At 38.9% G+C, this 11,450-nt stretch overlaps 1 protein-coding gene across 1 annotated transcript; it reads left to right on the top strand.

Annotated features, from left to right (window-relative positions):
- On the top strand, positions 1 to 11,225 carry tuba5 (tubulin alpha 5). Its single transcript, XM_087833444.1, has 5 exons — positions 1 to 255; positions 1,936 to 2,161; positions 5,045 to 5,193; positions 7,938 to 8,618; positions 10,636 to 11,225. Exons 1-5 carry the CDS (start codon positions 253 to 255, stop codon positions 10,924 to 10,926), a joined length of 1,350 nt encoding a protein of 449 aa, XP_087689570.1. The 5' UTR covers positions 1 to 252; the 3' UTR covers positions 10,927 to 11,225.
- Positions 11,226 to 11,450: the final 225 nt, after the last annotated feature.

The following is an 11,450-nucleotide window of genomic DNA, read 5'->3' as shown; positions in this document are numbered from 1 at the left end:
TCAGTCTTCTCCCTCCTCCCAAAGCCCTGAATCAGCACCTTCAGACAGACACAACTGAGAGGCGTCTACACGTATAAAGAGCGGCGAGCAGCACGCGGGACAGAACCGAGCTGAGCTGGTGGAGACACGTTACTCGTCCCGGGACGCGGCAGAGGAATTACGCAGTCTGTGTCTGTCCAGAGCCTCACTGACAGACGCTAAACTTCAGATACTCCACAACAGAAGCTGCTTTTTAAAATCGTCTGAAGCAACATGGTAAGAGAATCTCTGGAAATCTAGAAACTTTAATGTTTGGTTTTTAATACATAAAAATCACTTTTTCCTCAATGACCTCCGCTCTGCACACGCAGTCTGCACTGAATAAATTTGTTCTGTTGCTCACATTATTCTTTAATCATATTTTTAAGGGCCTATACCCTGAAGAAAGTGCAAGTAAATACACTTTGGTATATTTTTAATGTTTCTCGAAAAAAGGGACCTTTTTTCCCTTTTTAATTCAAACCTACATTGAGTGCTTGGACCTGGATGCTTCATAATTTTGCTCATGATCTTCCAGTTTTCTTCCTTTCTTCCTATCCGGTGGTTTAATCTGCAGTTTGTAGCCTATTTATTGGTTCATATTTAAGATTTACTGCGCATGTTATAGCATTCATGTTCTCTGTTGTCTCCCTATGACTTAAAAACTGTCACTCAACAGTGAAAAATCATCTAAGGGGATGTTCTGCCTCTGGGTAAAACGAGCTGAAATTTTCAACATGCTGAAACACGACTGGAAGATTTTGGAAGATGCACCAATGAAGTGTTGTAATGAGTGTGGCCTGTTTTTCAGTATTGTTTACACCTAACAATAGACAAAGCAAGGGCACAAACATTGCACAAAAGAGAGTGTATTAGGAGATGTTTGTGCTCTGAGCTCTTAACTGCAGTGTGAAAGTAAAATTCTAAGCCAAACTATGAAATCTAATTACTTTAAATATTATTTGATTTTTAAATAAGTGGATTATTTTACATATTTTACTTTCAGCATAATTTAAAATTGAGCAATTTCATTTATTTTTATGTACTTACATAGTATCTCTTTATTAATGTTTTTCTTTTCTTACAGGTGTGTTTCCTTTTTAGCTTAAGTTAGGATTTTACATCTTCAGTTTTTGTGTCTGAATTAGAATAACTCGACTTCTTTTAGCATTTCATTATATTTTGAAGAATCAAGTTTAAGCAACTCATCAAATAATCATTGTCATATTTTGATTTATGGACACTTGAACATTCTGCCTGCATTTTTATAAATCCTCCAAAATAAAGAAAAATAAACAAACAAAAATCACAACAAATGTGATTAAAGCATTTTTCTCCAAAGTAAAACTTTTTTTTTCTTTTTTTTAAATTCAGTGATAATTAAATTTAAACACTGAGGACCTTTTCTGTTTGGCTCCTAGTTTAAATCTGTGGTTTCACAACAGTAAAGGAAACAAGTCTGTTTTTACCTATGTGAGAGATTTGAATGCATTTTCTTGATATTTTGGGCTTTTTCATCAATACATTTATTATTTTATAAACCTTTTATTCCACTCAAGTAAAATTTAAGCAAAAAAGTTTTTTAAAAAAGTTTCCAGTAATTTTCCTTTGGCTCTGAACAAAATCTCTTTGGGTGTTGCCAGAAATTCCTCTGTGCAGAAAAACACCCTAATTAAATTTCTCTGGTAAAAAAAAAAAAAAAAAACTTTCATTGTCTGCTACCATGCTGAGCACCTTTATCTGAAATGAGTCTGACTTCAAATATGCATCCAGCATGGCAAAAAAGTGCAGTTTTATAGTTAACTTGTGTTCTAAAGATCCTTTTTTGTGAATCTGAATGATGTTTCCAGTTGGTGACTGTGCTGATTTATACTTTGTGTCTATGATAAGCTTCCAACTTAATCTTCTTCTGTGCAGAGGGAGTGCATCTCTATCCATGTGGGCCAAGCAGGTGTCCAGATGGGAAATGCCTGCTGGGAGCTCTTCTGCCTGGAGCATGGTGTTGGGCCTGATGGCGTCTTCCTGGACTCTCCAGCTGAAGCAAACTCTCGAGAAGATCCTTTCAACACTTTCTTCAACACTGGGAGCTCTGGGCGTCACGTTCCACGAGCGATATACGTGGACCTGGAGCCCACTGTGGTTGGTGAGCAGCTTTGATTATGTGCTTTTTTTACCCTCCTTATTTTTTTAATTAACATTTTGGGTCCAATTATCTGTGGTCATAAGTATCAAGTGTGACGCATTTCAATCCACATGAGCCATGTGCAGCTAAGACTGGTATCCAGGCAACAAGTGCAGTCGTGAGTCCTTCACCTTCTATTGAATGGATATTATGTAAACAGCTGGATGTGGAAGGTAATATTCAGTGGATTTCAGCAGGGAAAGAACATCTTCTTCTATTATGTCTCAACCTTTTTCCAGACTTTTATTGTTTCATTTTATATAACTGCTTACCAAGCCTTCACTGAACGGTCTTAAAATAAAATATTTCTTTCACAAATTTAGTTTCTCTAAGGTTCTGCAAAAAAACACATGACCTGTGGATAAATAATGAAAAGTCACATAGTTAAGGAGCAGGCCTTCACTACAGCAGCCCGAGCAACAGCCTCTGGGGCTGAAAAATGAACAGTGTGTCAAAAACTGCAGCTCCTCTAATGGCCACTTGAGGTGAGTCAATCCACAGAGAACTTTATATAATTTAAAAGCGCATTTACAACCAAAAAAGAAAAGGAATAAAGAATAGATTTTGCCTGTAGGGATAGTTTCTCCCTTCCTGCAGTCAGTACAGTGGTGGATGTGCCTGCCTGCTAGGCCTCAACTCATCTGTTGAGCCACTGAACTGGACCTCTTTGTTGTATTTGTGCTGTTGGTGATTGCTGGAGCAGTTTGATAGAATTATCTGTAAAGTAATGTGACATGCTCTGTCGAAGAAGTTTGTGCTTCAGTTTTGATTGATGAAATTCTAGTATTTTGTCTACTCAATGCTAATTCCAGATCTTTTTGTTTGTGTGCTGAACACATAGTTTATAATTTCAACTTGCTAACCAGCCTTGGCTCCCTACAGCAATGAACTCCAGACTCCACAAACCCAGTATAATGGACTAAATCCCAATGTTGAACAGTGTTGGGAAGGTTACTTTTAAAATGTGTTCCATTACAGAATACAGAATACATGCCCCAAAATGTATTCTGTAACGTATTCCGTTACGTTACTCAATGAGAGTAACGTATTCTGAATACTTTGGATTACTTAATATATCATCATGCTGTTTACAACTACATGAATATACTATTGCTGTGATTTATTACTGTTACTGAAGGTCCGCGGCTCCGAACCTAGTAAAGGGACCTCTGGCTAATACGGTGGGTTCTGTGTCGGCTCGAAAAATAGCTTTACTTTGTTGTCTGGGTCAATCTTGCTAGCGAGAGACAGAGAGAGGCGTTGAAAGGCTGCTCCAACGGAACTTATTGTTTTTGGAGGAAAACACGAACACGGTGTACAGTCGAGTCTTAATAGCTTACTTACAACTGGGCTTGTCAGGCACTCTTCTTGGCTGCAGTGGTTATTATTATATTTACATGCTTCCAGCTCCCGTTTTTAATCGATGACAGCTCGTACTTTTCCTTTTTCTCCCTCCTCGGACTCACAGACACATAACGTGTATGGCAGTCCATTCTCCCCGCAGCACGGACTACACTGCCTATGATGCTACATTCTTTAGAGCTATACTGGTAGCATTCTGCCTATTAGCTTATCACAACAACAACAAAAAGGCCTCTCTCACCCAGGAAACACACAGAGAGAGAGCGTCACCCTGTAACCATGGCAACCGTAACGCTGCCGCCTGGAACAACAGAACGTAGCTGTCAAACAAAACCCAAACAGTCCTGACCCGCCACAATATGAAACAGGGAAGTACCGCCGTGTAATCCATTTATTTCAACAAAGTAACTGTATTCTAAATACCACCTTTTTAAACGGTAACTGTAACGGAATACAGTTACTCATATTTTGTATTTTAAATACGTAACGGCGGTACATGTATTCCGTTACTCCCCAACACTGATGTTGAAGCATTTAAAAAAACAAAAAAAAACACTATGGTAGCCATATCCATTTTTTTTTTTACATATAGTTTGTGGATTACACAAATCAGAAACATACTTGACAACTTTATAATATAATAAATAATTGAAATGTCCTGTATTCCCTATTTCAGTTTGGTAAAATATTATAGATTTATTTATTTATTTATTTATGTGATTAAAAGTTTAAGCAAGCACCTTCATATGTGAAGTTAAAATACAACTTGATATTTTTGACCTGTCAGGTTATCTCTTGCTACATTTTGTCAACTTCATGGCTCCACGCTGTATCACATTTGAGTAAAGACTACATTTTATCACCTGCATCCTCACTGCATTAGATTAGATCTTGACTGGTAAAATATAGTAAAATGGTGGGATTACCATATTGATGTGTTAAAACGTGAGGAGTGTGCAAACAAACGCCAGACAAAAAAAGAGTGAGTTGTTTATTAAGATAAAAAACCCTAAAAAGCAGTTCACATCCAAAATAAGAAAAAACAAAATACAAACAAAACAATGAAAAGAAAACTTTGAGGAATGCAGGATTATGTAGTTTGAACCAAAAGGCAGGGCTATTTATACACATGCATTTATACACTGAGGACTAATGAGGGGAGAAGAAACAGCTCGGTAACAAGGAACAGGTGAACTTAATCAAGGATAATGAAGTGGGGAGAGTAAACCAGGCAAACACTGAGATAAGACACCAGCACGCTAGGAAACAAGTGACCACACCCAAAGAATGCTAATCAACACACTTGAGCATAAATGTGAAACTCAAATCTAATAATAAATCTATGGACCAAACACAGTGCTAAATAACAATTCAAAGTAAAAGAAAAAAAACCCTTCAAAATTCAGGGGCTAAGAACCAGGATCATGACCTAGGCACCTAAAGGGGAGATGAGTCGGGTCTGAATGTGATCTTTCCTTCCAGATGAAGTGAGGGTCGGAAAGTACAGGGAGCTCTTCCACCCTGAGCAGCTGATCTCTGGAAAAGAAGATGCAGCCAACAACTACGCTCGAGGTCATTACACTGTCGGGAAAGAAATCATTGATGGAGTCATGGAGCGCATCCGTAAAATGGTTAGTAATAATGAAAGAGAAGCTCTGCTATTTTCTTTATCAGTAGGGGTAATGGTGCTCTTATAATAGTTTTATTATTAAACCCTTTTTATTATTTGGACCTTTTATTTAAGTTTTCTTTTTTTCTCCCTAGTTATTCATTTATTTTTTTGAGGTTTAGTGACTGTAATTTAAAACGTTTTGGATTTTTTGGTTGTTGTTTTTTATATAGTTTATCCGTATTACTAGACTCACAGTTTAAAATAACCCTTGTTCATCTTGTGCTGTTGCCCCTTTCAGAAACAAGCCATTTAAGCTTTTCTCGCTTTAAGGTGACTCCTCTCAAAAAGCAGCTGTATTCCTATTGTTAGAGCAAATACATGACATGGAATAAGGAGAAGCATCATAATTCCCCTTTAAATCAATGACGTGACACTTAAAGGAATATCCTGCTTCCTTTCTAGGTTTGAAACAGATGAGAAGATGGTAACACTAGTATACCAATGCTACTGGCGTCAGTTACCCCAGGTCCCCCTCCCTGCTCATCTTAACCTCACAGCATAGCTTGTTGTAGCTTGTGTTTAAGAAACTGTTGCACCAACTTTGGCACAACCCCATAAAACCTGTTTGCACCGGTATAAAATAATAATTAGCAGAATTTAGAAGAACTGGTTTTACTACAGTAATAAAACTTTCAGCCTTTAGGCTATAGCAAGCTAACAGGCTGGTGGGTTTTGATACATATTGAACAGACAGATATGTGAGTGATGCTAAATTAAGTTCCAGGAATAAGGCAAATGAGCATAATATAAAAAAAAGTCAGTTAATGTTTTATTTTAGACTGTTGAGTTTATTATTAATCATTTTCAGGTTGGTACACTTTCTACCTGAAAGCAGCCAACGACAGACAACTGTTTAACGCTTTTGCTTTATATTGTCAGCACTTTAGTGGTTCACTCTGGATGGTTCACCATTGCAAAGACGGCAACACATTATCCTTATGTACGGGAAGAATGAGAACTGTAAAAGCTCTTTAATGATCTATGAAATCCAACATGCTAACAGTTTTCTTTTTAATCTTTTTTTTTTTTCTTCCATGCTTATCACATTGTCCTTATCTGCAGATAGACTTTTCTGGCTTTTGTCAGTTATTGTTCTCCAACAGAGACAGGGGTCATTACACCCCCCTGCCATCTGCATTAAACGTAGACAGACTCTTAGCTAACTCGATACATGATGAAGACTATAATCTGTGGTTGAAAGCCCTAAAAATATTCTACTCAAAGCTTCACCTCAGCCATCACCCAAACATGGCGAGCTTGTTAACAAAAAACAATGCTTATGTTTTCAAGTATTTATGAGCCTGGTTTCAATAAACGTTTTCAATAAATATCTGGTTTGTTCAAAATCCAAATTATTATGCAATAATTCATCTTAACACTGGCACTCTCCAAAAGTTGATTCTGTTCATCTGGACGTAGCGTTTTGTGGGAGAAACGTTTCGTCACTCATCCAAGTGACTTCTTCAGTCTCAGCTGACTGCAGGTTTCCCAATCTTATAAACAGTGCATTGCATAATGACTGAACTTTGGGCTTTGATCAGTGGTTGTTGATCAATAGTCATGAGAATTTGCATAGTTAAGATTAACTGACCTCCCAGCCCTTTGTTCCTTCAGTGGGCTGGTTTCAGTCATTTTGCAAATGTACTGTTTATAAGATTGGGGAAACCTGCAGTCAGCTGAGACTGAAGAAGTCACTTGGATGAGTGACGAAACGTTTCTCCCACAAAACGCTATGTCCAGATGAACAGAATCAACTTTTGGAGATTTACTTACCTGGATGATTGAGCATGCTTCAAGACATAACACTGGCAGATTCCAAGAAATTTTAAAACTCAGGCATCAAAGTGAAATGCAATAAAAGAAAATATTGCAAGATAATCAGACTGGTGGCTTGCTTCAGTGCTTATTAACAGTATCTGAGCTACCTTTCCCACATGAACTACAACTAGAGGAGATTTGGGGGAACTTTCTCCTCCGCCTTTTAATCCCATTGTACAGAAACTGTCTACAGGCACTCATGAAATAGCCCTGAAAGAAGAAGAGCAAATGACTAAAGAACCATTTACACCTTCTTCTAGGCAATAAACACATTTTTTTTAAAGTTGTTTTTCTTTAAAGTTTTTTAAAGTTGTTTAGTTTCCACAAGTTTTTCTTATAGTGAAGCTGTTTGGCCCCGTATAAAATCAGCTAATGCATGCTGATTGGTCTGTTAAGGGAGATAAACCCACAATAGCAACGGTTTCCAAATGATAGCTAGAAGTTAGAAATTTATTTTAACTTCAACAGAAACTGGCATGTGCGTGTAGGAAGCAGTTGGTTTTGGTGGTTGATAGTGATTTCCATCAGGAGGCCGTAGCTGCTGTTTCTTCTGCTTGTGCTGCTATAATCAAAACTGCAGATGCTGCAAAGTGGCTTGTGGTGTCCTCAAGACTGACACACACGTGGTTTGGTACAACTGAAACCTGTAAGAAATGGAAAAATGGAACCAGTTGTTTAAAAAAAAAAAAAAAAATGAAATGAAATGATGAAAATTCAATTTAGTTTTATTTATACAGTCACCTCAAGATACTTTATTATGTAAAGTAAAAGACTCTACAATTTCAGAAAGAAACACCCTATCAATAAGGTTACTTGCCTGTTTGATAAACTGTATGAAATTTGGCTTTAGCTGCTTTAATACTGAAAACTCTTGTGTCTCGTCAGACCGACCAGTGCATCGGCCTGCAGGGTTTCCTCGTCTTTCACAGCTTTGGAGGTGGTACCGGCTCTGGCTTCACCTCTTTGCTAATGGAGCGTCTTTCGCTCGATTACGGCAAGAAATCCAAGTTGGAGTTTGCCATCTACCCAGCTCCTAAAGTGTCCACGGCAGTGGTGGAGCCCTACAATGCCATCCTGACCACCCACACCACCCTGGAGCACTCCGACTGTGCCTTCATGGTTGATAATGAGGCCATCTACGACATCTGTCATCGTAATATAGACATTGAGAGTCCTGGTTACATCAACCTCAACAGACTGATTGGTCAGATTGTCTCCTCAATCACAGCCTCCCTTCGTTTTGATGGCGCCCTCAATGTGGATCTGATGGAGTTCCAGACCAACCTGGTCCCATTTCCTCGTATTCACTTCCCTCTGGTTACCTACTCACCAATCATCTCTGCTGAGAAGGCGTACCACGAGCAGCTGACCGTGTCTGAGATTACCAGTGCTTGCTTTGAACCGACCAACCAGATGGTCAAGTGTGATCCTCGTAACGGCAAGTACATGGCATGCTGCATGCTGTACCGAGGCGATGTCATCCCAAAGGATGTGAACGCTGCCATTGCAAATATCAAGACCCGGCGCTCCATTCAGTTTGTTGATTGGTGCCCCACTGGCTTCAAGGTTAGTAGCCATCAAAGACATTATAAAAGATGGATGTTATGAAGTTCTGTTTTGAAACCTCAAGCTGAACAATGTCACATTAACATCTTGGTGTTTGAAAACAGGAAATGGTGAGCAAGGGGTTGATCTTAATTAGAAATTGACCGGCCAGTGAACATACCCTGAAGAGTCCTCAATTCTGACCTCAATGATGTCCATAATTTTCAAAATGGACATCATATTTTATTTAATGTGACCAGAAATCAGTAATTAAACACATAAAGTCATCAGAAAAAGCTAAGATGGCCATGTGGACATTAACCTTAGTTTTAGAGCTTTTTCATACAGAGTAATCCAAACTGCACAGCAACATGTTAACAACTAACGTAGCATTGTGGATGGATCATCTCAGAGGTTCTCTTGACTGAGGTTTTCAGTGTCTTCTTCCTTCCATTCCATCCTGTGGATTAGCATGACGAAAAGAAACACAACTCATAATGATTTCTATTGTGAGCTCAAATAGGTTGTCTATATGTACAAGCTGTGATCAGCTGACCTGTTCTGCTACTCTGAGGTTTACTGCTCTTTGTGGATTTACACAGCTGAATTCAACAAGATGTAAGCGGATGTTTCACAGGCTATCATGACATACTGTCTTGACAGTATACTGTTTATATTGTCTGTATACTAGACAGGATAAACGGTATGCTGTCTAGTATACAGACAGTATACTTTTTATGCTGTATTTGTACTAGACGGTAAACAGTTGATATTAATGTGCAATTCAGTGAATGAATCTAAGCATCATCAGCTTCCACATGAAAAAAAACATAACTTCACATTGTGTATAAATCCACTCTGTACATGATGTGAAGTTATCCAATGAGGACTTGCATGTAAGCTTTAGCTTTCCAGTTTATCAAATACCACTGAACAGTTCTTACCTATAAATGAAGTTAGGTACAGCTGCTTAAAATGGCTATGGCGCTATAAATTATGTACCTTTCATCTTTTTGGATGCAATAACCCCCAGTGATTGATAGACCATTAGGATTGCCTTTCATTGTTACTGTTACTGCTCAAACAGGTCTGACGTTTAAAGGCTAGATGTGAAATAATAACTCCCCTCAAATGTCTTAAACCAAAAATGAGAAGCCTGTTTTGAAAATGTAAAGAGTAGAAAGTACAGCTATTGGTCTTAAAATGTACGGAGAAGACGTTCAAAGTTGTGTGAAAAATCAATACTCAAGTAAAAAACAGAAAACTGAAAATTGTACTTAAGCACAGTAATGAAGTATTTGTACTATCGTACCTACCACCTCTGCAAACTACTCAGAGCTATTTTCCACTACTGCCTTATTCACCATAGCAAGTGGCATAATCTGGCAGATTTTTATGTTTGGTTCCCTTCAACTAACAGGATTTGTGGCTCCTCCCAGAATTTAACTGTTAGGCAAATGTGTAAACCATTCGACTAAACCTCATAAATCCACTTTCCATGGCTGCCTGGATGTTAATCTTTAACACCTGAAAGAACAGGGTAGAGAATTTTGACTGTTTTAACCCTAAGTTGTTCCTCGGTGTCTGCGAAGGAGCATTTAAACCTAGAAATGGCTAATGATGTCAGATGTAATCAGTAGCCACACAGGCCAGGAAATCAGTCACTGACCCCATGAAATCAGGCATCACTAGAGAACATGTGTAGCAAGTAAAACACGTCTTTTTACATTACAGGTGAACATTCTCCATTTCTGGTTTGCATCTCACTTTTTCAGTTTTCACTACCGTTTGATGATTAGTTGGTGACTGTTTGCAGACAAGTCGGTATCTTTCATGCCAAAAATGGCTGACTGCCGAAATCTGAGATCAACCAAAGCAATCATAACTGCAACTTCCTGCAGCCATTTGCCAGCCGGTCAGGGAAAACATATTTAGTAGTTGCTAGGTTGCCAACAGGTCTCTAGGCCTGTGTAACTGAGGTCTAACAAGTACACCTTAAGATACGTCATGTTTCTGACGCTTAACTTTGTCTTTACAGGTCGGCATTAATTACCAGCCTCCAACTGCAGTTCCTGGTGGAGACCTGGCCAAGGTCCAGAGGGCTGTATGCATGCTGAGCAACACCACTGCTATTGCAGAAGCCTGGTCTCGTCTTGACCACAAATTTGACCTGATGTACGCTAAGCGTGCATTCGTCCACTGGTACGTGGGTGAGGGCATGGAGGAGGGAGAGTTTGCAGAGGCCAGAGAGGACCTGGCTTGTTTGGAGAAAGATTACGAGGAGTTGGGCCAAATGAACCCCGACTCTGAAAACGACGAAGAATACTGAAATTTGTAAGGCCTAAATGTGTGACAGCAAAGCTGTTATTTAATCCTAAATAACCAAAGCGATGCATTTCTCACTGCCCTCCTTGTAATGCCATTTTTATGTGAGCTAAGTTGTATTTGAATTGTGCTCTGAATAAATTTTGTCTTTGCATATTCTGTGTAATAACTTGTCAGAGACTCGGTGGTCTAAGATGGTGCCAGGTAACCACATGTGACCCCTTTACAAATCAGGCCAAGGGGTCTTTGATGCAAGCCTTTCCACCCCCCTCCTGCTCATATTTCCTGTCTGCTTCTACACTTCACGCAAGCCACTGGTGTCAAACGTTACCTATGACTAATAAGAAGAGCCTATTGATCAAATAACAGGTTACTATTTCACTAATTTTCTTCTATGTACGCTGGGACTTATCCTAGCTGCCTTTAGGTGGGAATTGTATTACACACAGGACAATCGCACTCAAATTTAAAATCACCAATTCACCTGACGTGCAAGTCTTTAGACTGCTGGAGGAAGCAGGAGTACCG

This window comes from Neolamprologus brichardi, chromosome 20, assembly GCF_056152115.1.
Source record: "Neolamprologus brichardi isolate AB-2024 chromosome 20, ASM5615211v1, whole genome shotgun sequence".
Taxonomy (NCBI): Eukaryota; Metazoa; Chordata; class Actinopteri; order Cichliformes; family Cichlidae; genus Neolamprologus; species Neolamprologus brichardi.
This window is presented reverse-complemented; position numbering and strand designations above follow the sequence as displayed.